The sequence below is a fragment of the Oncorhynchus clarkii genome, chromosome 23 (assembly GCF_045791955.1).
Source record: "Oncorhynchus clarkii lewisi isolate Uvic-CL-2024 chromosome 23, UVic_Ocla_1.0, whole genome shotgun sequence".
NCBI classification, from domain to species: domain Eukaryota; kingdom Metazoa; phylum Chordata; class Actinopteri; order Salmoniformes; family Salmonidae; genus Oncorhynchus; species Oncorhynchus clarkii.
The window spans coordinates 52,742,621-52,768,220 of NC_092169.1; the positions used below are offsets into that span (position 1 = coordinate 52,742,621).

Here is a 25,600-nt window from a genome sequence, read left to right on the forward strand (position 1 = left end):
TTTTGAATTTGCCAGCAGACTCCGCGACTTTGTGTCGTCCTGCCGTCAGTGCACAGGATTCCACAGCGCTGCCAATGTTCATTAAGTTGTATCCCATTTGAACAGCCAGGGTCGGACGGTCGTACGTTTTGTTCTCCTCGTTGTAGCCAGCAACAGCTCTCACTGCCGTGATGACGTGAGGTAAATTACTAGGTATGACCAAGTCCTCAAAGCACATCAGAGGTGTACACGTCCTGGCCGTGATGAGGAGTCTTGCCACCTCTCTCAATCTTTGTTGAATGTATCGGTTTCTTCTGTCATCTGGCTGTAGTTGGTTGTACAGCTCCTCTCCCATGAGGAGGATACATTTGTCATTTCTAACCACAAATGAAACTCGGTCGGAGTTCATACCACAAACTATCTTCCAAAGACCTGTGCTGACGTAGTCGGGTTGAGGACACATCTTAAACGCCATTGCTGACTGAATCCTCATCTTTGGTCCAGGTTTTGGTTCTTCAGCTTTGGGGTTCAGAGGGCAGTATCTGACATGCTTCCGTAGTGACTTTCGAATGTACAAACCTTGACAGTGCAAGCAGTGGGTGTAACATCGAGTGGATCCTGGCACTTTGGGACGGGAACAGGAGGCCATCTCTCCACTCCCACGTCTTGCTACGGCAACATTACGCACAAAGCCTCCCTTTTTATTCAGAAGACGTAAGACTTTTCTCCCTCTGGACTTCTTTCTAAAGCTGAAGGCCTCGTCCACTTCATCCCGATGCACAATCCGCAGGTGTCTCGCGATTTTAACATAAGCCTTTCCACAGTACCGACAACACTGTTTCTTAGACCTTCTACTGTCGGTTACAGACGTTGGTATGACGTGTGTGGAGCTTGGAGCTGCTGATGGGGTAGTCACCCTACTGCACACAACCTCTGGTGAAGCACTCTGCACCCTCTGACATATCCTCTTAGCTGGATTATGAGCCCCAGAGTCTGTTTGGATGTTCATGTCTTTGTTGCCGTCTGAAGGGCTGATCTCAGTCCCTGGGTTGTTTTCATCACATAAGTTGGACAAATCAGATGGTTCATTCACCACACCACTAGAATGGCATGTTCTCTTCGCTGGTTTACGTGCCTCGGAGTCTTCTTTAGTGCAGGAGCTACTGTCTGAAGAGTTGCTGTCTGTTACTGAGATGTTTTCCTCACTCCAGGTAGAGAAACTAGATGCTTCATTTGATTCCACGTTACTAGAACCCTAAGAGGGGAACAAAAAGGAGAGATGAATGTAATATGAAATCTCTTGGACAGCAGAGATCCCGTTTTGGAACGTAGATATGGTCATAGAGTTTAGCATTTTAAACAATGTATATCCTTCATATTTAAATTACTTTACATTTATTCATGTTTATATTTTTCAGTATTCATTTTCTGTAAGGAAATTGCTATCAAAATCTCATGTAGTCTCTGGAATTAAATGCTGCTTTGTCATGTGTGCTGAGTGCCATTGAACATGTTAAATAATAAATTAAATATCATCTTACTTGTTCTGAAGAAGTGCTGGGACTCTGATGAACTTTACCGTTTTCACTCTGAGCTGCAGAACAGTCTGGATTTACTGCAGAGAGGAGCTGAGAGTCACTGGTTGGTTCTGATACTCTGTTTTCACTCTGAGCTGCAGAACAGTCTGGATTTACTGCAGAGAGGAGCTGAGAGTCACTGGTTGGTTCTGATACTCTGTTTTCACTCTGAGCTGCAGAACAGTCTGGATTTACTGCAGAGAGGAGCTGAGAGTAACTGGTTGGTTCTGATACTCTGTTTTCACTCTGAGCTGCAGAACAGTCTGGATTTACTGCAGAGAGGAGCTGAGAGTCACTGGTTGGTTCTGATACTCTGTTTTCACTCTGAGCTGCAGAACAGTCTGGATTTACTGCAGAGAGGAGCTGAGAGTCACTGGTTGGTTCTGATACTCTGCTGTCAGATTCCAGCTGCTGTTCCTCCTGATTCATCCAGAGTTTCTCTTGTTTTGTGGGCTCTGGTTCCTCCAGACCCAGCCTGGGACTTCTCTCCTGCTGCTCTGGGGGAACCTCCTCTTTAGAGACAGGGAGAGAGGGCTGCTGGGAGTCTGGAGAGAAGTGAGGGGGAATGGGTCTCTCCATCCCATCAACATGTTCTTCTATGTTTCCTACCTGGGCTTCAGAACAGTCTGGATTTGCTGCAGAGAGGGTTGGTTCTGATACTCTACAAAGGCTTGTTGATTTTGATAGCCCAATGTAAAGCTGCTCTTCCTCCTGCCTGGTCCCGAATTCCTCCCGTTTGTCTTTAACCTTTGTGGGCTCTGGGTCCTCCTGCTGCAGACTGGGGCTCCTCTCTTGCTGCTCAGGGGGAACCTCCTCTTCAAAGACAGGGAGTTCTGGAGGGTTGGAAGGTAGAATGGGTCTCTCCAACCCATCAACATATTCTTCTATCTTTTCACTCTTAGCTGCAGAACAGTCTGGATTTGCTACAGACGTTGATTCTAATTCTTTGCAAAGACTAGTTGGTGCTAAAACTCTGCAGAGGCTGGTTGGTTCTAATACTCTGATTTCAGACTCCAGACCTTGAGGCTGGTCTTCCTCTTGACTGGTCCTGAGTTCCTCCTGTTCCTCTTTAATCTGTGTGGGCTCTGGGTCCTCCTGCCCCTGACTGGGGCTCCTCTCTTGCTCACAGTGCTGCTGTTCAGGGGGAACCTCCTCTTCAGAGACAGGGAGAGAGAGCTGCTGGGAGTCTGGAGGGAGGAGAATAAGAATAAGCATCTCCACTGCCCCATCAACACATACTCTGTTTTCACCCAGAGCTGCAGAACAGTCTGGATTTACTGCAGAGAGGAGCTGAGAGTCACTGGTTGGTTCTGATACTCTGCTGTCAGATTCCAGCTGCTGTTCCTCCTTATTCATCCAGAGTTCCTCTTGTTTTGTGGGCTCTGGTTCCTCCAGACCCAGCCTGGGGCTTCTCTCCTGCTGCTCTGGGGGAACCTCCTCTTTAGAGACAGGGAGAGAGGGCTGCTGGGAGTCTGGAGACAAGGGAGGCGGAATGGGTCTCTCCATCCCATCAACACGTTCGTCTATGTTTTCTGCCTGGGCTTCAGAGAGGAGCTGAGAGTCCCTGGTTGGTTCTGATATGCTGTAATCCTCTCCATCAGGTTCTGTTTTGTTCTGTTCAGTTGTGTTGGTGGGTAGAGAGTCCCTCGCTCTGTTCTCCAAGGTTTGGTCAAGATGTGAGGGCAGAGGTGGGTCCTGTTTATAGTCACTTTTCATACAGGCAGGGATCAAGACGTCTTTGGTATCAGGTTCCAGCCCTTGAGGCTGGTCCTCCTCTTGACTGGTCCTGAGTTCCTCCTCTTCCTCTTTAATCTGTGTGGGCTCTGGGTCCTCCTGCCCCTGACTGGTGCTCCTCTCCTGCTCACAGTGCTGCTGCTCATGTGGAACCTCCTCTTCAGAGACAGGAAAAGAGAGCTGCTGGGAGTCTGGCGGGAGGGAAAAGAAAACCAATAATGATTACATTTGTATAATTATTTGATCAATAAGTGTTGCTCACAGTAACTATATGATTCGTGCATTTTGAGTTGTCATTATTTAATTGCAAACCTTCGCGGTGTAACTTGATTTCGGAGTTGAAAACCAAATCCAACAGGCTCTGTAGACGTTTGTTCTCCTCGTTTGAACGGGAGATTTCTTCCAGGTACTCGCCTATATTTTGTTCAAGTACAACGGATATCTCCATAGCTACCGCTGTTAATCGTTCGGTAATAAACACATTCAAGAACTGTAATTGTGACATTTTATATTCACGACGTAAACAAACCAAAGCACTAGCCGTTCACGTTCTGCTTCTTCTTCTTCTATTTTGTTTTAAGGCATTTGTTAAACAATTTAAAGGATGCACTACCACCACCTACTGGAAGTAAATATGCCTCCAACTTCAAAACCTTTCTTTCACACGACGTGACAAATTCGTTCAAATTTCATTCCCCCAGTATTTGTTATCCTCAGTGGATCGTCCATAAGAGGTTGATGGGTTACTGCAGGTAGCTAGCGTTCTACAACATGCAACATTGAAGTTAGGTTATAAAACACCATAGAAGAATAAAAAGCACAAAAACGGGGAATAAGAGCTCCAGAATTAGTTTAGAGTGAGGGTGTCAGGGTGAAGTAGCTGCGGTGAGGATCGCCGAGTTCGTCCCGCGTCCCAAGGATGATTTTGGCCCAGTGGGAGTGACATTTGTGAAGAGAATGGATCCTTGCTTTTTGGTTGATCCATAAGTGGTGTCAGATTGGGTGGATGAGAGGTTGGGGACTGTTGAATTGGTGATGGTAACTTGGAGTGGACTCATGATGATTTATTGTGTTTCCTCCACCCAGAGGGAGAGGGCGCTCCGGATTACGAGATAAGGGATAAGGATTGTGATGGGTTTCTCTCTCTGGAGCATGGCGCTGTTTAAAGGATGGAATATGTTGTTTCTTAACATGACAGTGCATTTTGGATTTGTTGAGCTCTATTTAGATTAGGCTATTTGATCGGAGAAACCTGTATGATGTGAAAAGTTGTGGGGGTGATCATGGTGCTGGAGGTGTCCATTGAGAGAAAGGCAGATTGAGGTTACCAGGGTTACAGTAGTACAGGAAGTGTGGTATGCTGAAGCAGGGAAGAGAGTGGTTGAGGAACATGGGTACAGGGTGAGGGATCCTGAGAGGATTCCTGTGAGAGATCAAGAGACCGTGATGGGAAGAGTATGTGCTTCAGCAAGGTGGGCTTTTTATCATTTATAGCCGTGGTCGTCAATTGTACTGCAGAAATGAATTGAAAGTCACAGAAAATAGAGGTTGTGGTGGCAGCGGTAGAGAAGTACTTGGGATTGGGAGGATTTACTGCAGAACAGCTGCAGGGGGAGTGGTAGGGTTTTGTCTTCTCAACCCACTGGTCTAGAGTTGGACTAGATAGGGTTCAATAGTGGAATGGGTGGCAATTTCCATTTTCCCCAATATTGTATTATTGCATCAAATGTAATGTAGGTGGACCGTGAATGGCCTCACACCACTCTCTTCCCTACAGTAGGTGGCGGTGTATGCACCTTAAAGTTGGATGCAATCCGACAACCAAATCCAAAAGAAGAAGAATTAAAGCAGGAAGTGAATAGCTCGAGCGTTGGTTTATTTTCCTCGTTGACATGTGGCTCTATAGACCCTAAAATTCCCAAATTACAGATGGAGTTGAATACGTTTCTTACTCAGCGGTTAACAGCGGCCGCTGTGGAGATATCGGCTGTCTTTGAAAAAAAGATTATCGAGTACCAGGTTGAAATCTCCCGTTCGAAGGAGGAGAACAAACGTCTACAGCGGCTGTTGGATTTGGTTTTCCACCCGGAAATCAAGTTACGTCGAGCAGGTTTGTAATAATAACTACTGTGGGAAACAAAATTATTTATCAAATAATTATACTCATTTAGTCATTCACACACACAGTTAGACTGCAGTATATTAACCCGTCTGTCTCCACACCCGGGGGACCCAAACAGTAGTAACATAACAAAATCACCACTTCCATAAATATTGTTTTTTTATTTGTGTTTTTTAATTCTATTAAATACATTGGAATGGTTAGGGTTAAATGTGAGTCAACCCTGCTTTGAGTCGATAGGACTGTATACATTTTTAAAACCCTTTTATTGACATGACAGTATCTCTATTCTAGCCGACACAGTGAGTTTGGGATCTGTACTAATGGTCCACTCAGTCTTATCTGTTTAACTCCGTATGAAATGATTTCAAATAGTATTTGAACCCAGGTCTGAAGATCACACAGATCACTAGCCAGAGGGAACAAGAAGCATCGTGTGTGTGCGTGTGCACACCAGCCTCAGCGGGGTGATAGAAACCTTAAACATCAATTTTCCAGGGATACAGTATCTTCAACCTATCACCCCCATTTTTTTTTCTCGTATTACTTTATATGACCAGTATATAACTGTATCAGAGGAGGCTGGTGGGAGGAGTTTTAGGAGGATGGGCTTATTGTAATGGCTGGAATGGAATAAATGGAACAGTATTAATCACATGGAAACCACATGTTGGACTCAGTTCTATTGATTCCTCCTATAGCACCTCCCACCAGCCTCCTCTGAACTGCATTGTTAAGGAAGAGCTTGCAATCACTGTTTACACCTGCTGTATCCTGCTGCATCCTGCTGTATCCTGCTGCATCCTGCTGTATCCTGCTGCATCCTGCAGTACGTGAATAAACTCTGATTTGATTTGTTTTCCTTTTCTTCCCTCCAGACTCCCAGCAGCTCTCTCTTCCTGCCTCTGAAAAGGAGGTTCCTCCTGAACAGCAGCACTGTGAGCAGGAGAGTAGCCCCCGTCAGTGGCAGGAGGACCCAGAGCCCACACAGATTAAAGAGGAACAGGAGGAAGTCAGGACCAGTCAAGAGGAGGACCAGCCTCAAGGGCTGGAACCTGATACCAAAGACATCTTAATCCCTGCCTGTGTGAAAAGTGACTATGAACAGAACCCACCTCTGCCCTCACATCTTGACCAAACCTTGGAGAACAGAGAGAGGGACTCTCTACCCACCAACACAACTGAACAGATCAAAACAGAACCTGATGGAGAGGATTACAGCATATCAGAACCAACCAGGGACTCTCAGCTCCTCTCTGAAGCCCAGGTAGGAAACATAGAAGAACGTGTTGATGGGATGGAGAGACCCATTCCCCCTCCCTTCTCTCCAGACTCCCAGCAGCCCTCTCTCCCTGTCTCTAAAGAGGAGGTTCCCCCAGAGCAGCAGGAGAGAAGCCCCAGGCTGGGTCTAGAGGACCCAGAGCCCACAAAACAAGAGGAACTCTGGACGAATCAGGAGGAACAGCAGCTGGAATCTGACAGCAGAGTATCAGAACCAACCAGTGACTCTCAGCTCCTCTCTGCAGTAAATCCAGACTGTTCTGCAGCTCAGAGTGAAAACGGTAAAGTTCATCAGAGTCCCAGCACTTCTTCAGAACAAGTAAGATTATATTTAATTTATTGTATTAATATACATGTAGAACAGCACAAAAAGGCAGCATTTAATTGTAGCGAAAACAGCCAAATGATTACATGAGATTCTGAAAGCAATTTCTTTACAGAAAATGAATACTAAAAAAAAATATGAACATGAATATATACATTTTAAATATAAAGTATATGGACAATTCCAGCATTATGGACATTACATTTGCAAGCAAAATCACAACCTTAATATCTCACACTCACAGAAAATTGACAAAGTAAATAGATTGATGTGTGTCTATAGTACTCCTTGGGTGAACCCAAAACAGACTTCTAAATCCTGTCAAGTTGGAGAAATTAATGAAATGTATGTCAAAACAAAGAAATCAATGATTGCAAAGTGAAACAAACCATACAACTCTATGCACAAGGACGACTTTTTGTAGATGCGAATTCTGGTAACAGAATGACGGGCACCAACGGCACCAACCGTCATTCTGTTACCAGACTTTCTATCTGCACTGGGCTTCCAGTACATGTGTTTTTGTAAAATATTCTGTGGAAATTGTTCAAAGTTGTCCTTGTGCATACAGTCGTTGTACGGTTTGTTTCACCTTGCAATCATTGTTTTTTTGTTTGACATACATTATATATCCAAAAGTATGTGGACACCCCTTTAAATTAGTGGCTTCGGGCTATTTCGGCTACACCCATTGCTGACAGGTGTGTAAAATTGAGCACACCGCCATGCAATCTCCATAGACAAACATTGGCAGTGGAATGGCCTTACTGAAGAGCTTAGTGACTTTCAACGTGGCACCGTCATAGGATGCCACATTTCCAACAAGTCGGTTTGTCAAATTTTTGCCCTGCTAGATCTGCCTGGGCAACTGCAAGTGCGGTTATTGTGAAGTGGAAACGTCAAGGAGTAACAACGGCTCAGTCACAAAGTGGTAGGCCACACAAGCTCACAGAACAGGACCGCCAAGTGCTGAAGCACGTAGAGCTTAAGAATCGCCTGTCCTCGGTTGCAACACTCACTACAGAGTTCCAAACTGCCTCTGGCAGCAATGTCAGCACAATTAACTGTTCATCGGAGCTTCATTGAAATGAGTCTCCACGGCCGAGCAGCTGCACACAAGCCTAACATCACCATCTGGTGTAAAGCTCGCCACCACTGGACTCTGGAGCAGTGGAAACACGTTCTCTGGAGTGATGAATCACACTTCACCATCTGGCTGTGCAATGGACAAATCTGGGTTTGACGGATGACCGGATAACGCTACCTGTCTGAGTGCATAATGCCAACTGTAAAGTTTGGTGGAGGAGGAATAATGGTCTGGGGCTGTTTTTCATGGTTCAGGCCCAATAGTTCCAGTGAAGGGAAATCTTAATGCTACATCATACATTGACATTCTAGTCATGTGCCTTTTTACTGAGGAGTGGCATCCGTCTGGCCACTCTACCATAAAGGCCTGATTGGTGTAGTGCTGCAGAGATGATTGTCCTTCTGGAAGATTCTCCCATCTCCACAGAGGACCTCTAGAGCTCTGTCAGAGTGACCATCGGGTTCTTGGTCACCTCCCTGACCAAGGCCTTTGTCCCCTGATTGCTCAGTCGGGTGGCCAGCTCTAGGAAGAGTCTTGGTGCTTCCAAACTTCTTCCATTTAAGGATGATGGAGGCCACTGTGTTTTTGGGGACCTTCAATACTGCAGAAATGTTTTGGTACCCTTACCCAGCTCTCTGCCTCGACACAATCCTGTTTCTGAGCTCTACGGACAATTCCTTCGACCTCATGGCTTGGTTTTTGCTCTGCCAATTTTGAGTTTCATAGCAAAGGGTCTGAATACTTAAGGTATGTTTTATTTTTTATACAGTTACATTTCTAAACCTGTTTTTGCTTTGGCATTATGGGGTATTGTGATGTCATTATGGGGTATTGTGATGTCATTATGGGGTATTGTGATGTCATTATGGGGTATTGTGATGTCATTATGGGTTATTGTGATGTCATTATGGGGTATTGTGATGTCATTATGGGTTATTGTGATGTCATTATGGGGTATTGTGATGTCATTATGGGGTATTGTGATGTCATTATGGGGTATTGTGATGTCATTATGGGGTATTGTGATGTCATTATGGGGTGTTGTGATGTCATTATGGGGTATTGTGATGTCATTATGGGTTATTGTGATGTCATTATGGGGTATTGTGATGTCATTATGGGGTGTTGTGATGTCATTATGGGGTATTGTGATGTCATTATGGGGTGTTGTGATGTCATTATGGGGTATTGTGATGTCATTATGGGTTATTGTGATGTCATTATGGGTTATTGTGATGTCATTATGGGTTATTGTGATGTCATTATGGGGTGTTGTGATGTCATTATGGGGTATTGTGATGTCATTATGGGTTATTGTGATGTCATTATGGGGTATTGTGATGTCATTATGGGGTATTGTGATGTCATTATGGGGTATTGTGATGTCATTATGGGGTATTGTGATGTCATTATGGGGTATTGTGATGTCATTATGGGGTATTGTGATGTCATTATGGGGTATTGTGATTTCATTATGGGGTGTTGTGATGTCATTATGGGGTGTTGTGATGTCATTATGGGGTGTTGTGATGTCATTATGGGGTGTTGTGATGTCATTATGGGGTATTGCGATGTCATTATGGGGTATTGTGATGTCATTATGGGGTATTGTGTGTAGATTGATGAGGGGAAAAAGGTATTTTACCAATTTTAAAATAAGGCTGTAACGCAAAAAAAAATTGGAGAAAAGTCAAGGTGTCTGAATACTTTCCGAATGCACTGTACAATGTTTAATATGATAACTCTACGAACAAATCTACGTTCCAAAACGGGATCTCTGCTGTCCAAGAGATTTCATATTACATTCATCTCTCCTTTTTGTTCCCCTCTTAGGGTTCTAGTAACGTGGAATCAAATGAAGCATCTAGTTTCTCTACCTGGAGTGAGGAAAACATCTCCGTAACAGACAGTAACTCTTCAGACAGGAGCTCCTGCACTAAAGAAGACTCTGAGGCACGTAAACCAGCGAAGAGAACATGCCATTCTAGTGGTGTGGTGAATGAACCATCTGATTTGTCTAACTTATGTGATGAAAACAACCCGGGGACTGAGATCAGCCCTTCAGACGGCAACAAAGACATGAACATCCAAACAGACTCTGGGGCTCATAATCCAGCTAAGAGGATATGTCAGAGGGTGCATGATGTTGCCGTAGCAAGACGTGGGAGTGGAGAGATGGCCTCCTGTTCCCGTCCCAAAGTGTCAGGATCCACTCGATGTTACACCCACTGCTTGCACTGTCAAGGTCTGTACATTCGAAAGTCACTACGGAAGCATGTCAGATACTGCCCTCTGAACCCCAAAGCTGAAGAACCAAAACCTGGACCAAAGATGAGGATTCAGTCAGCAATGGCGTTTAAGATGCGTCCTCAACCCGACTACGTCAGCACAGGTCTTTGGAAGATAGTTTGTGGTATGAACTCCGACCGAGTTTCATTTGTGGTTAGAAATGACAAATGTATCCTCCTCATGGGAGAGGAGCTGTACAACCAACTACAGCCAGATGACAGAAGAAACCGATACATTCAACGAAGAATGAGAGAAGTGGCAAGACTCCTCATCACGGCCAGGACGTGTACACCTCTGATGTGCTTTGAGGACTTGGTCATACCTAGTAATTTACCTCACGTCATCACGGCAGTGAGAGCTGTTGCTGGCTACAACGAGGAGAACAAAACGTACGACCGCCCGACCCTGGCTGTTCAAATGGGATACAACTTAATGAACATTGGCAGCGCTGTGGAATCCTGTGCACTGACGTCAGGACGACACAAAGTCGCGGAGTCTGCTGGCAAATTCAAAAGTTTCAAGTGGAATGAGGTTGTTTTGGCTGGAGCACTGTCCACTCTCAGTGAATCCCAAAATAAATGTAAGTCAAATGTCACACCTTGTAGGTCAGGCTAGCTCTCCAAGTGGATGGTTTGTTACACCTTGTAGTCAGGCTAGCTCTCCAAGTGGATGGTTTGTTACACCTTGTAGGTCAGGCTAGCTCTCCAAGTGGATGGTTTGTTACACCTTGTAGGTCAGGCTAGCTCTCCAAGTGGATGGTTTATACACCTTGTAGGTCAGGCTAGCTCTCCAAGTGGATGGTTTGTTACACCTTGTAGGTCAGGCTAGCTCTCCAAGTGGATGGTTTGTTACACCTTGTAGGTCAGGCTAGCTCTCCAAGTGGATGGTTTGTTACACCTTGTAGGTCAGGCTAGCTCTCCAAGTGGATGGTTTGTTACACCTTGTAGGTCAGGCTAGCTCTCCAAGTGGATGGTTTGCCAGACATCCCTAATAATATTCGCTTTTTTTTTATACAGGAAATTTGCCTGGAAATGGTCATGTTTATTTAGCCTATTCATTTTTTTTCTCTCCGTCTTTCTCTTGTTGTTTCAGCTGCAACATTGTCAACTCCTGTTGAGCCAAAAAGTGAAATATGAAAATCGTGGTATTATTTTCCATTCGTTGCTGCCATTTTTGCAATCTTTTAAGCAACCTTTTCTCAACAGGCGCCCAGCCGGCCCGTCGCACAGGCGCCCAGCCGGCCCGTCGCACAGGCGCCCATCCGGCCTGTCTCCCAGCTGAGCCGGCGCCCAGCAAACCCGTCGCACAGGCGCACCGCCGACCCGTCGCACAGGCGCCCATCCGGCCTGTTTCCCAGCTGAGCCGGCGCCCAGCAAACCCGTCGCACAGGCGCCCAGCAAACCCAAAGAAACACTGTGAGATTAAAGTGGATTGTTGATGAGGGAGCAGCAGTAGAGAAACACATGATGCCGTTCATAACGAGTGGCCAAGTTCCTGGAAAGAGGGACTGCCTCAAATGCTTCCAGTCAGAACCTGTGGCGCTCAAAAGCAGAAACTGTTCGGGCATTAAGTTCTATGCAACTAGAATCAAACAGAGACAGAGTACTGCAGCAAACTTGGGAGACCGCGGCCCTGACGGGTACTTCAAATCAGGTCCAGAGACTGTCAACGCAACACCTTAGCCATTGCGTTTCCCAGTCAGACTTCGAACCAGCCAGGGATTTGAACCAGCGACTGTGTGTGTGGTGGTGGGGGGTTACAGGTACCAATATTTAAATTCATATTCTGTTCCTATATTTTATATTCATTAGTTCACACATTGTACCTGTGGGTTGCCACTAAAAACATTTGAAGAAGAAATGAACTTCGCCATTTCCTGGTTGGTAAAATTCTAACGGTAAACCTAATTTCAGTTTGTGACAAAACCAGCAAGTATAGTGTAGACTACAGGATCATTGTACCGTCTAAACCGCTGTGAAATATATTTTCCATAAACAAAAATATTGTATTTTTTCGTCTGTTTTGAAGCTGGTGTACGAAACTTAAGAACGGGAAGCATAGAAATAGGGCACATAGAACAGATCTACCGGCTTCCTAGACTTGCTTTCAGTGAGAGTGACAGATCTATAACTGTAAGTAGAGACGGAGTCCTCCATCGGGATCTTGAGAGGCAGTAGGGCTTATTTGGTTTCGATACATTTTTGTAATTTGAGATTAAACTGAATTGTTATCTATGATCTTCAATGCATTTGGGAGCAATAGAGAGACATTGTCTAGATATAGTACAATATCGTCTGCGTATTGGTGTTATTTTATTTGATTGATGAATGGCCTGGGCCAGGGGGTTCCCATGGATAATAAAATAACAAAGGAGAAATTGATCGCCTTGTCTGCTGCTTCTAGTGATTCTGAACAGAGCACATATTGCCTGTTATAACTATGGCTGAGGGGATTGGCATATTAATTAAATTAGAGACATTTTTCAAGACCGACCAGAGATCTAGCCATTCTAGTTGAGTAAAAGCTTTTTCTGTATGGAGAGATGAAACAGCCCAAGGACCTTTTGATTCTGATGAAGCATCGAAGATATGGAATAGTCGACGGATCTAATCCGAGGATAAATATATATCTACTTTTTTTATAAACCCGCTTCGGTCCTTGTGGACCAATTTGGATACGTAAGTCTTGAGACGGGATGACAATTTTAGTAGGCAGTTTTAATATCTGTGTTTATCGAAGATAGGGGGCGATAGAGTACACTGGGTGACATCCTTTCTTTATTTTTGTAAAGGTGAAATTAGTGCTCTATTTACATTTCTCCAAAATGAACCTTTGTGTGAACAGCTGTGTTAATCATTTAGAGCAATAGTGGACCTAATTGAGACCAGCGACATTGGTTGGTTCCAGGCCTGTCTCTCTAACGCGAGGCTACCTGATACCCCTAAGGACATGTTACATAAACTCAATCTATTTTCAGATCAAACTACTGTATTTTCCTGTATTAATGTTACTATTGAATGATTATCATTGTGAAATATTCTGCTTTGTTGTACATTTCCACTTTTATGGATTGAATTGGGCAGGATGCATTCCTTTCTCTAATATGTTATAGCGATTCCAATATCAGATTTAATGCCAGAGATTGTCACGTTGCTACTTAAAGCCCCATGCAGTATTTAAAAATATATATTTAAATCATCACTGTATGATTACTAAATCACTGTTTATTTCAGTAAAATAACACCATATTTTTAAAAAATGATTTATTTCCCTGAGCCTCCTTTTTGCCATTGAAATGCTCAGTCTGGGTGTGGTGATACAAAGGTAAATATATTTACATACACAGCCCTGATTGGCGGACAGGCTCGTCTAGACTAGAGCCGGGGTGCTCAAACCTGTGGGGTTGGTGAAATATGATCTGAGTGGTGGGCCATGGGCGGAGTAAATAGATATGGTCTATTTAGAAATATAATATGTAAACAATAACTTTTTATGGTCTTGAAGCAATATCTTTTTTTTTTAAGCAATCATAGAATTAGTGGCCCTAACTTGACACCTAACAACATGTTATCATTCATTACCTTATTACCTAGAGGGGACCCTAATGCTGCGTTTAGACGAGAGACACAAAAATTGTTGTCATAGTGGCATAGCAGTCTCCAGCCGCTGCCTCAGGGTCCTCTCCCTGGCCCACAGCCCTCTCCGTGATGCCTCCAGCTCCAGTCTGTCTAATTGGGACTGCTCCCAAAGCCACCTTCTCCTGCTCGTTCTTCTTCTCCCTCATCCTCCTCAGTCTCCCCTCCTCCTGCTCCTCATTCTCCTTCTCCCTCACCGCGCTCCTCTCCCTTGGGATCCCTCCATTCTCCCTGAACAGAATTCCCACCAAGCTGCTGGGAACGTGGAGTGAATCGAGATCAGCCTCCTGTCCCGAGCTCCTCTGGTCCTCCATGGAAGGCCTGGTTCCTTCAGGGGTGCGGGGGCCCGGGTTCCCCAGCCCGGGATTCTCCAGGTGGGTTAGGAAGGCCCGGTGCTCCCCTCCACCATTCCCTGCCCGCCTCGGGCTGTCCTTCAGGGGGCACAGGCGGGAAAGGATGGGGGGCAAACAAGTCTGGTTCTGGAGCTGGGTGAACAACAGTCACAACAGCAGGTGTTGATAAATACTGGACTTGTGTTGCTGGCTGGTGTTCGGCACGAAACAGAAGAAACGGTAGAGGGGAGGAACTATCTGAACTTGTCCAATAGGAAACGGTTTTCTGTGAAACGTTTTGCTACGGTGTGACCTAATGAACATGGGTTCTGGTGAGAGTAGCCTGAGGGTGAATCCTCAAAACATCAGAGTGTCGATCGTAGAATGTGTGAATTGTGACACGTAACCACCTCTGTTCTCCTGTCCAAGTACCCCACTGTCTAGGAATGTGGTACTTAGTCAAATAAAGAAGGAAAAGTCTAACTTTGGGATATGGTGATTAGAGCTGAAACTATTGGCATAAAAAAAAACATTTTATACAGTGTTGCCACAACTCTCTCACACTAACTTAACGAGCACTTGGATCACAAGTGGGCACAATCAGAGACACAAATGCAATGTTTATTCATCATATATTCAATGTTTCCATTGAATTGTAATACACTATACAGTATCATCACCATCCTGAGGCTGTCTGCACACATACAGTGCAATTCATTTAGAACACATTATGCATATGTAATGTGATTTAGAACACATTATGCATATGTCATGTGATTTAGAACACATTATGCATATGTAATGCGATTTAGAACACATTATGCATACAGTGGGGCAACAAAGTATTTAGTCAGCCACCAATTGTGCAAGTTCTCCCACTTAAAGATGAGGCCTGTAATTTTCATCATAGGTACACTTCAACTATGACAGACGGGATAAAAAGTCCAGAAAATCACATTGTAGGATTTTTTAATGAATTTATTTGCAAATTATGGTGGAAAATAAGTATTTGGTCACCTACAAACAAGCAAGATTTCTGGCTCTCACAGACCTGTAACTTCTTCTTTAAGAGGCTCCTCTGTCCTCCACTCGTTACCTGTATTAATGGCACCTGTTTGAACTTGTTATCAGTATAAAAGACAGCTGTCCACAACCTCAAACAGTCACACTCCAAACTCCACTATGGCCAAGACCAAAGAGCTGTCAAAGGACACCAGAAACAAAATTGTAGACCTGCACCAGGCTGGGAAGACTGAATCTGCAATAGGTAAGCAGCTTGGTTTGAAGAAATCAACTGTGGGAGCAATTATTAGGAATAATTAGGATAATCTCCCTCGATCTGGGGCTCCACGCAAGATCTCACCCCGTGGGGTCAAAATGATCACAAGAACGGTGAGCAAAAATCCCAGAACCACACGGGGGGACCTAGTGAATGACCTGCAGAGAGCTGGGACCAAAGTAACAAAGCCTACCATCAGCAAGGGCATTGAAGATGAAACGTGGCTGGGTCTTTCAGCATGACAATGATCCCAAACACACCGCCCGGGCAATGAAGGAGTGGCTTCGTAAGAAGTATTTCAAGTTCCTGGAGTGGCCTAGCCAGTCTCCAGATCTCAAACCCATAGAAAATCTTTGGAGGGAGTTGAAAGTCTGTGTTGCCCAGCAACAGCCCCAAAACATTGCTGCTCTAGAGGAGATCTGCATGGAGGAATGGGCCAAAATACCAGCAACAGTTTGTGAAAACCTTGTGAAGACTTACAGAAAACGTTTGACCTCTGTCATTGCCAACAAAGGGTATCACTACCTCCATGTGAGTGACCATGGCCAGAACACAACCCCCCCATCACTACCTCCATGTGAGTGACCATGGCCAGAACACAACCCCCCCATCACTACCTCCATGTGAGTGACCATGGCCAGAACACAACCCCCCCATCACTACCTCCATGTGAGTGACCATGGCCAGAACACAACCCCCCCATCACTACCTCCATGTGAGTGACCATGGCCAGAACACAACCCCCCCATCACTACCTCCATGTGAGTGACCATGGCCAGAACACAACCCCCCCATCACTACCTCCATGTGAGTGACCATGGCCAGAACACAACCCCCCCATCACTACCTCCATGTGAGTGACCATGGCCAGAACACAACCCCCCCATCACTACCTCCATGTGAGTGACCATGGCCAGAACACAACCCCCCCATCACTACCTCCATGTGAGTGACCATGGCCAGAACACAACCCCCCCATCACTACCTCCATGTGAGTGACCATGGCCAGAACACAACCCCCCCATCACTACCTCCATGTGAGTGACCATGGCCAGAACACAACCCCCCCCATCACTACCTCCATGTGAGTGACCATGGCCAGAACACAACCCCCCCATCACTACCTCCATGTGAGTGACCATGGCCAGAACACAACCCCCCCATCACTACCTCCATGTGAGTGACCATGGCCAGAACACAACCCCCCCTGGCCTTTTTATTTATTTATTTTACCTTTATTTAACTAGGCAAGTCAGTTAAGAACAAATTCTTATTTTCAATGATGGCCTATGAACAGTGGGTTAACTGCCTGTTCAGGGGCAGAACGACAGATTTGTACCTTGTCAGCTCAGGGATTTGAACTTGTAACCTTCCGGCTACTGGTCCGCCGCTCTAACCACTAGGCTCCCCTGCCGTCCCTACACTCTAACCACTAGGCTCCCCTGCCGTCCCTACACTCTAACCACTAGGCTACCCTGCCGTCCCTACACTCTAACCACTAGGCTACCCTGCCGTCCCTACACTCTAACCACTAGGCTACCCTGCCGTCCCTACACTCTAACCACTAGGCTACCCTGCCGTCCCTACACTCTAACCACTAGGCTACCCTGCCGTCCCTACACTCTAACCACTAGGCCACCCTGCCGTCCCTACGCTCTAACCACTAGGCTACCCTGCCGCCTTGAGGGACATGTGGAAACCATAAAGCACAACCAGACAGTATATCAACTGTCTGTACTCGTTCATCAACTGTACCCTCACCCAAACCATCACCCTGCCTCAGTGCTTGAGGCGTCACTACAGACACCCTGGTTCGAATCCAGGCTGTATCACAACCGGCCGTGATTGGGAGTCCCATAGGGCGGCGCACAATCGGCCCAACGTCGTCCGGGTTTGGCCGGGGGTAGGCCGTCATTGTAAAATAAGAATTTGTTCTTAACTGACTTGCCTAGTAAAATACAGGTAAAATAAATAACATATCCCTTCCCCCTTCTATTGTTTATTGTCCTGTTTGGATGTTTGTCAATGTGCTGTTGTTGTCTTTGTAAATGGAAAATAAAAAGTATAAATAGGAAAGGAAGAAAGTGCCCGTCTCTCAATAGTGCAAAACGAATAGCCTGTTTTCCACCACAATGGATCTAATGAAGTCAATCAGTCCTCATTTCCTATCTCCTATCCTTCAAAGTAGCTCTTGCACGTAAGGTTTTTGTTTCAAACACTAGTAGGCGCTGTAGGCTTTAATTTGCACAGCAATCTCACCAGTTCACTTCTGAAGACACAAGGTGGCGCTGTTTATAGTTTACTGAGTGAGAGGCGTGTATATACACACCACTACTACACACTGTATGATAGTATTTTCCTCAAAACATTACAATATGGAAACAGTGTGTACTAATACCATACTACTATTAAATAACTCAAATGATTTATGATTTTCAACAATTGAGGATCCCTAACACATCTACTACCATGTAATTTATCACAAACAGCTTCCATATACACTGGTTTGAAAACAACACCACAATAACAACCTGACAAGTGTCAGACACAGACTTTATCGCCCCTCTACTTTGCAGGCTAGTATCAATCTACTTGCTCTCCCAAACCGTGCCAGAGTTCCAATATCTCCACTAGTCTGTATTATATCTAATAACACACTGCACTGGCTGTGCAACAACAACAACAGAAGTCAATATAGGTTTGTTGTGGTGGAACTCCTAGAACACCAGGGTCAGAACCCTATTATGATGTAATGAATAATGTATGTAAATGAGCTGTCCCCAATCACAACCAGACAGAACAAGATTTGACCAGTCTAATCCTGAGTGAGCGGGTTTGGTTGCTCACTTCCAATTCACGCACATGTGTAACAATGAATTCCTGTGCGAGATAGAGAGAGAGAGAGAGAGAGAGAGAGAGAGACAGAGAGAGAGAGAGACAGAGAGACAGAGAGACAGAGAGAGAGTGAGAGAGAGAGCGAGAGAGAGAGAGAGAGTGAGAGCTGTTGACGGGGAAAGGAGGAAGGGAGGGGCACAAATCACAGGCAGCCTAACCTTTTTTCATTTTCAAATAATACCGCTCTCTCTCTGAAGTCAAAAAGTGACTTTTTTTCTCTGACAGGTTCATTTGAATAGTTTTATTGGGACAAGTCATGACAGGATAGTTAAATTATGCATGCTATAGAAACATAGAATAGAATAGGTACAATATATCTCTATAATATGATGCAAAGCTGAAGAATGGAGTGAAAGGTATGGAGGGACTTTTAAAAGTTCAGTGACAGCTGCAGAGTTCATTGGTCAGTCAATATTTGCAAACATTACTCAGTCAAAATAGTGCACTTATAATACGTTTAGAGGTGGCTATGTCCCTTTTTAAAAGACGAATAGAGGTATATCCCTCTATGTAAACGAAATAACCCTCAAACAAAACCATGAGAGTACGAGAGAAGTCCAGATATTACACACGGGTGTAAAACAACCATCAAACAAAACCATGAGAGTACGAGAGAAGTCCAGATATTACACACGGGTGTAAAAACAACCCTCAAACAAAACCATGAGAGTACGAGAGAAGTCCAGATATTACACACAGGTGTAAAAACAACCCTCAAACAAAACCATGAGAGTACGAGAGAAGTCCAGATATTTCACACAGGTGTAAATCATATGCTGTCTGATTTGTCTGCCAATCTGTTAATATATTATATTCAAATCAGACAAGCTGTCGTTACAAGCGCAGGCTTGTTACTGTGCCTGCAGCTTGTCACGTTAGTAGGATCTGTAGTTCACCTTATTGATTAATGAAGATAATCCATGACAACGTGTTCATGTACACAACAGTCTTCTTCTCTCTGTAGGCCGCCTGATGAAGGCTAGCTAATGATAAACGTCTTGGTTTTGTATCCATAAAGAACAATGTTTCCATCAATTTCAATTGCCTTATAAGTTGTGACGGAATAATACCTGACATATCTGTTCCTCTTATCTAGTCACTGAACCCTTTGCAATGTAAACAACAGAAACTGAACTTATATAGCTTTTATTTAACCAGGTTAGAATCCCTTTGAGAATTAGAAACCTATTTTCTCTTGAGGCAGACCTAAATCTCAGAATCTTATTTCAACAGTCCGTGCACACAGTGCATCCCAAATGGCACCCTATTCCCTTTATAGTGCACTACTGTCAACCAGGGCCCTATATAATGCACTACTGTCAACCATGGCCCTATATAATGCACTACTGTCAACCAGGGCCCTATATAATGCACTACTGTCAACCAGGGCCCTATATAATGCACTACTGTCAACCAGGGCCCTATATAATGCACTACTGTCAACCAGGGCCCTATATAATGCACTACTGTCAACCAGGGCCCTATATAATGCACTACTGTCAACCAGGGCCCTATATAATGCACTACTGTCAACCAGGGCCCTATATAATGCACTGCTGTCAACCAGGGCCCTATATTATGCACTACTTTTGACCAGAGCCCTATGGGACTAGGGTGCCATTTGAGCCGTCCGTTTGTCTACCTGTTAAATTTAAACCTGACGGAGCTGAGATCACTGAGGGAGGTTTGAGCCGTCCGTTTGTCTACCTGTTAAATTTAAACCTGACGGAGCTGAGATCACTGAGGGAGGTTTGAGCCATCCGTTTGTCTACCTGTTAAATTTAAACCTGACGGAGCTGAGATCACTGAGGGAGGTTTGAGCCGTCCGTTTGTCTACCTGTTAAATTTAAACCTGACGGAGCTGAGATCACTGAGGGAGGTTACTCAAACGCTGATTTTTTTTTCTCAAGTTCCTGGAAAGCCGACAGCCCTGTTTGTTTTTCTTTCAAGGTGGAATTTCTTGGAATTTCACATTGACTTCAAGAGAAGGGGAAGATGAGAGAAAATCTAAGCCAGAGGGGACTATACACACTCTTTCAAACATTTACTGAATGACCTGCATGGCTGAGGACTTATCTTGGCTTGTGTGTATATTTCTATATATGGTTTACCTAAATTACTCTTCATTGCTGTTATCTTTCAGGCTTGGCTGTAGTAGGCTAGTGAAGGCATCAAGTTCACACATAGACAGGAAGATAACCATTTTTTTTCTGTGTGTAGCCAGCACATATTGTTAAAATATGCTTAAACCCAAAAAGCTTTGAATGAACAAATATTCTTCAACCCAAAATGCTTTGTAGTATATGGGTGAATTAACTAATATGATTCAACCCAAATAGCTTTGTAGAATACAGGTCAATTAACATTTGACCAAAAAAAAAGAAAAATGTGAACTTCCACTGGACACCTGCTCGTCGAACATCTCATTCTAAAATCATGTGCATTACTATGGAGTTGGTTCTTCCTTTGCTGATATAACATCCTCCACTCTTATGGGAAGGCTTTCCACAAGCTGTGAGTGTTGCAACTGAGGACAGGCAATATTTGTGCGCTACGCCCTTCAGCACTCGGTGGTCCCATAGAACTTGTGTGGCCTACCACTTAGGGCTGAGCCGTTGTTGCTCCTAGACGTTTCCACTTCACAATAACAGCACTTACTTGACACGGGCAGCTCTAGCAGGGCAGAAATTTGTCAAACTGACTTGTTGTCAAGGTTGCATCCTATGACAGTGCCATGTTGAATATCACTGAGCTCTTCAGTACGGGCCATTCTACTGCCAATGTTTGTCAATGGAGATTGCATGGCGGTGTGCTCAACAGGTGTGGCTGAAATAGCAGAATCCACTAATTTGAAGGGGTGTCCACATACTTTTGGTCATGTAGTGTGCATTGTAAAATGGCAATCAAACTTGTGCAGAATAGCATGCAATGACAGTGTGCATGGTCTGCTTAATTGATGACCATGTTTGTTTGTGTGCAAAATTATAGAAAATTAAAACCACACACTGATTATTGCACGTGTGTAATAGCCATGTAATGATTGAAAATCTGTTATTAATGTCTCTCTCTATGATAGCTCAAATCACACTGAGCACATTGAATTTGAGGGTAACAGCGTTGTGTTGCTGGGTAAGGTAGCCTATAGAATAATGGAACGTACGTCCTTCTGAAACCTCGCTCTCAATTATGTTAGCGGATGACTTTACTAGTACGGCTTGCCGACACTAAATCCAGTATTTTTCCATCAAGTGGCACGCTGGGTCACGTGACAGTTAGGGTTTTAAAAAAACGCTGTCATGTTTGCATCCTTTACAGAGAGTAGCAATGATACTACATATTTGTTTAACTCTCCTAAATTGCAATCGGGACTAATGTTACATGGTCTTTGGTGCTAACGTCATGTTCTGAACTGAAGAGGGACACCACATAGCGTGGACATTTCCCTTCCATGTCATTTTTGTAAACTTGTGCAGTGCGCGGATTCATTGTAACCACTCCCACTCGTGGCTGGTGGAAAATTACCAGCAACAGGCTCACGAGTCAGGCGATTGTATTGTGGACTGTATCTCCTTTACCTAATGTAAACACGTTTCCTCTTTGTATCTCGTGTAGGTTGCACAGCACAGACTAGTGAATTGCAATGTCATGATCACAACAAAACAGCGTGATGGTGAGCTGGGTCGATAACGAAATGAAATGCTGTTGATAAGTCACACATCCTTTTGCAATGGATACAGTGTTGGAAAATCATATTTCTCTAAACGTCAATCAAGTCAAGGCTATTGAACAATACTAGCGACACTTCTCAAGTTGCAAAGTGATTGTTGATTGTTAACAAACGCGCACACAATGGCAAAACAATATTGAAAGCACTATTTGCCATTCACGTTGGAGGCATTGAAAAGTCCATTCTGCTTGATCGGAGTCCGCCCTCTTTTTTCTGACCACGGGCGGAGCAGTCGCGTGGGTGCCTGGACGAATTTAAATTGATTGACAACGGAGTTACCCAATAGAGTTTAAGCAACGATGTCCGTAAAAAACAACCCCACCAATGGGAGTGTAAAATGGGCGTGACGTTAGTCCAAACTTTCCGCGGCGCCATCGGCTGAAAACTAAACCGAGATGGAATCTCCCAGTCTGAACCGGTTTCAACCGGTTATGTGAGTTAGTTGCTTCAACGAGGAGAAGAGGCGCAGGAATACAATCTCTCAAACCGCCCCGCTGCAACAAAAAACAACAACATTATAGTTAAAGAATTAAATTGTAAATTAAGGTTTATTTTTATTTCGTAAAATGAATCGGAGTATATTATTGAGCGTACCGTGATAATAGTTGCGGAATCCACATCTGTGATCCTTATTAACTAGCCATCAATATACACCTTCTGGAATTGGAGCCAGCTAACGTGTCAGAGATAACAGTAACGTTAGCCAGTCTATTTCTGACTAAACAACGATATTGTATATAACCTTGTAGCAAGCTTTCAGTCAGAGGCTTGGACTTTTGGTAGGTAACTCAGGGGTGCAAAGTAGCATTTGACTTGGGGGGGTAAAAAATATATATATTTTAGACTTTAATTTCACTTTTGGAATGTAAAATCCAGAGAGCATCCAGTAATAAAGTGTAACTAACTACTAGTTAGGTAAGTAAGTGGTAACGTTGATGTGTGATGCACTTTACAAGGGATGCTGGTGTGTGGGAAAGTCCGCAAGGGTTGGGTGTGAGTGGTGTGGTGATGATAGCAAGCAATGCTGAGGACCGGGGGGACGACAAACAAAAAAATAATGAATTCATTCATCCTGTCCTTCCTCAGAAACAGCGTCCGTGGTGTGAGCGGATGCATTTTGTTGCTAGTTTTCTAACGTTAATTGTGCTAACTTTACCAGTGATGCGCCGTGTTTGGACGGCAAAGTTAGTTGTTATTTTAGTAAGGCATAAAAACATTAAGATGCATTAGGGTCATAGCTACTTTTCAAACTTATTTTTTTTATAAAAATAAGCTATTTTGTTAGACGTGTATTACTTGCTGTACAGCTAACTGTCTGGGTAGTAAAAGGACGCAAGCCTTCCCTTTGATAAGCGTGGAGTGGGAGGGGTAGGGGAGGCGTGTGTCTGGGAGTCAGGGTGATGATAGCCTGCTATGGAGGACCACACGTTTTCTCTGGAGGCATAGACTTCCTTTTGTCTTGGTATCAACGACAGTCCTATCAATAGCTTGATACCGAATCAGAATTTAGCCAGGGCAATGCGCTGTTGGTGCTGTGTGTATTTACTATTTTATATATTTTTTAATCGAATTGAGATCGTTGAATTTTCCCCCAATTGAAACGAACTTGTAAACTAGCCTTACCTGTATCCAGTTTCGCTAACTTGTTATCGTTTACGAAGTGTTGCAGGTTATGGATAAATGTCACGTGGGCTGCTTAGCGCATGTTTTATTGCCGCGTTCAAATCTACTGGGAACTATTACATCTCTGACGTCCCGACTTCAGTTGTCGGGGAAAAAAACGAGCTCTGACTGGGAAAAATCGATTTGAATGGTCATCAAACTCGGGATGTCGGGCCTCTTTCTAGAGCTCCGACTTTCCCACCCGAAGATCAATGATGTCATGATTTGACTTTGTATTTTTCCATGCACCCAGTTGTTTTGAACGCGGCATTATGTAGACCTGGAACGCACCCAATACTACCTAACGTTAACTACACGGTCACACAGTAGTTATCAACCGAAGTTGGTGGTTGTGTTAAGCGAGAAAAACTGATTGATCGCATCGGATATAAGACGATAAAACAGCTTATTTCAGTATTCTTCTACATTCGTCAGTGTTTACTGTAAAATTTGAAGGTGTGTTTGAACTTCAAAATAGCCACGCCTGGCAGGTGCAGATGTAAACAAAGTGACGTTCTGTGGCACGTGGTTCGATTGTGTTCTGGAGGTGGCATGATAATGTGATATTTTCAGTATGTCACACATGTTTGTTTGTTAAACGATATCAGAAAAAGCTTTTTATGAATTGTCAAAATACAACTGTCAGAATGTTCCTTTATGGAAAGGGTATATGCCTGATCTAAACTTAGCTGTCATTGTGTTTTGTTTTTCAGTGTATTTTCTTATTTATAGCTTTGAGTAGTTTGTGTGACGATATAACTTATTGGAAAAAGTGAGCAAGGGGCCAGCTCATGTCATGCTTGTTTACTGGTGGAGATGATGAGGAGGGGTGTGTCACAGGAGGTTGCTGTGAGGAGGACAGCTCATACTAATGTCTGGAATGGAATGGTATCAAACGCATGGAAACCGCGTGTTTGATGAGTTCGATATCTTTACATTTATTCCTTTGCTGCCATCACTTTGAGCCATCCTCCCCAATTTAAGGAGCCACCAGCGTCCTGTGCGTGTGTGTAACTGACTGGGGATGGGAAGCAGGGGAAGGGGGTTAGGAGAGGTGGTTAGCTGGTTGGAATGCTCCATTCATTCACATGACTCTGCCTGTTGCTGTTGAATGTTTTCTCTGCCTCTGTCAGTCATAACTCTCTCTCTCACACACACACACACACACACACACACAGTCTAACCCCCTCTTTGCTGTCCATCCTTGCAGAGCTCCATGCCAGCAGTTATGACAGTGTTAGCAGACCATGCAGCGCAGCAGCTGCTAGACTTCAGCCAGAAACTAGACATCAACCTTTTGGACAACGTGGTCAACTGTCTGTACCACGGGGTCGGAACACAGGTAAGTAGTACTGACCCTTGACCTTCCCCCCCTTACTACCACTGGCTTCCCCCCCCCCCCCCCCCCCCTTACTACCACTGACTCCCCCCCTTACTACCACTGGCTCCCCCCCCCCCTTACTACCACTGACTCCCCCCCTTACTACCACTGACTCCCCCCCTTACTACCACTGACTTCCCCCCTTACTACCACTGGCTTTCCCCCCTTACTACCACTGACTTTCCCCCCTTACTACCACTGGCTTTCCCCCCTTACTACCACTGACTTTCCCCCCTTACTACCACTGACTCCCCCCTTACTACCACTGACTCCCCCCCTTACTACCACTGACTCC

The 25,600-nt window shown here is 44.5% G+C and overlaps 2 protein-coding genes across 4 annotated transcripts; one reads left to right on the forward strand and one right to left on the reverse strand.

Annotated features, from left to right (window-relative positions):
- Positions 1 to 1,747: 1,747 nt before the first annotated feature.
- Positions 1,748 to 3,062, reverse strand: LOC139381313 (probable serine/threonine-protein kinase kinX). The gene is made up of 2 exons (XM_071124765.1): positions 1,908 to 3,062; positions 1,748 to 1,807 (listed from the first exon to the last, which is right to left on the reverse strand). Exons 1-2 carry the CDS (start codon positions 3,060 to 3,062, stop codon positions 1,748 to 1,750), a joined length of 1,215 nt encoding a protein of 404 aa, XP_070980866.1.
- Positions 3,063 to 5,159: 2,097 nt separating this feature from the next.
- On the forward strand, positions 5,160 to 12,912 carry LOC139381547 (uncharacterized). Of its 3 annotated transcripts, none has more exons than XM_071125175.1 (4): positions 5,160 to 5,400; positions 6,291 to 7,012; positions 9,939 to 10,974; positions 11,600 to 12,912. In XM_071125175.1, exons 1-4 carry the CDS (start codon positions 5,220 to 5,222, stop codon positions 11,830 to 11,832), a joined length of 2,172 nt encoding a protein of 723 aa, XP_070981276.1. In that variant the 5' UTR covers positions 5,160 to 5,219; the 3' UTR covers positions 11,833 to 12,912. The 3 variants fall into 3 exon arrangements, with proteins under 3 accessions (XP_070981276.1, XP_070981277.1, XP_070981278.1); XM_071125176.1 differs by having other exon boundaries at positions 11,624 to 12,912; XM_071125177.1 differs by having other exon boundaries at positions 11,487 to 11,607.
- The last annotated feature ends 12,688 nt before the right edge of the window (positions 12,913 to 25,600 follow it).

What these genes read in the sequence shown, in the direction of transcription:
- LOC139381313 (XM_071124765.1), bottom strand. Translation starts at nt 3,062, where the DNA reads ATGGAGAGACCCATTCCGCCTCCCTTGTCTCCAGACTCCCAGCAGCCC. An exon ending in ACTCTCAGCTCCTCTCTGCA is followed by an intron (nt 1,808 to 1,907) that starts GTAAATCCAGAC and finishes ACTGTTCTGCAG; the next exon opens with CTCAGAGTGAAAACAGAGTA.
- LOC139381547 (XM_071125175.1), top strand. Translation starts at nt 5,220, where the DNA reads ATGGAGTTGAATACGTTTCTTACTCAGCGGTTAACAGCGGCCGCTGTG. An exon ending in AATCAAGTTACGTCGAGCAG is followed by an intron (nt 5,401 to 6,290) that starts GTTTGTAATAAT and finishes TCTTCCCTCCAG; the next exon opens with ACTCCCAGCAGCTCTCTCTT. An exon ending in CAGTGAATCCCAAAATAAAT is followed by an intron (nt 10,975 to 11,599) that starts GTAAGTCAAATG and finishes TTTTCTCAACAG; the next exon opens with GCGCCCAGCCGGCCCGTCGC.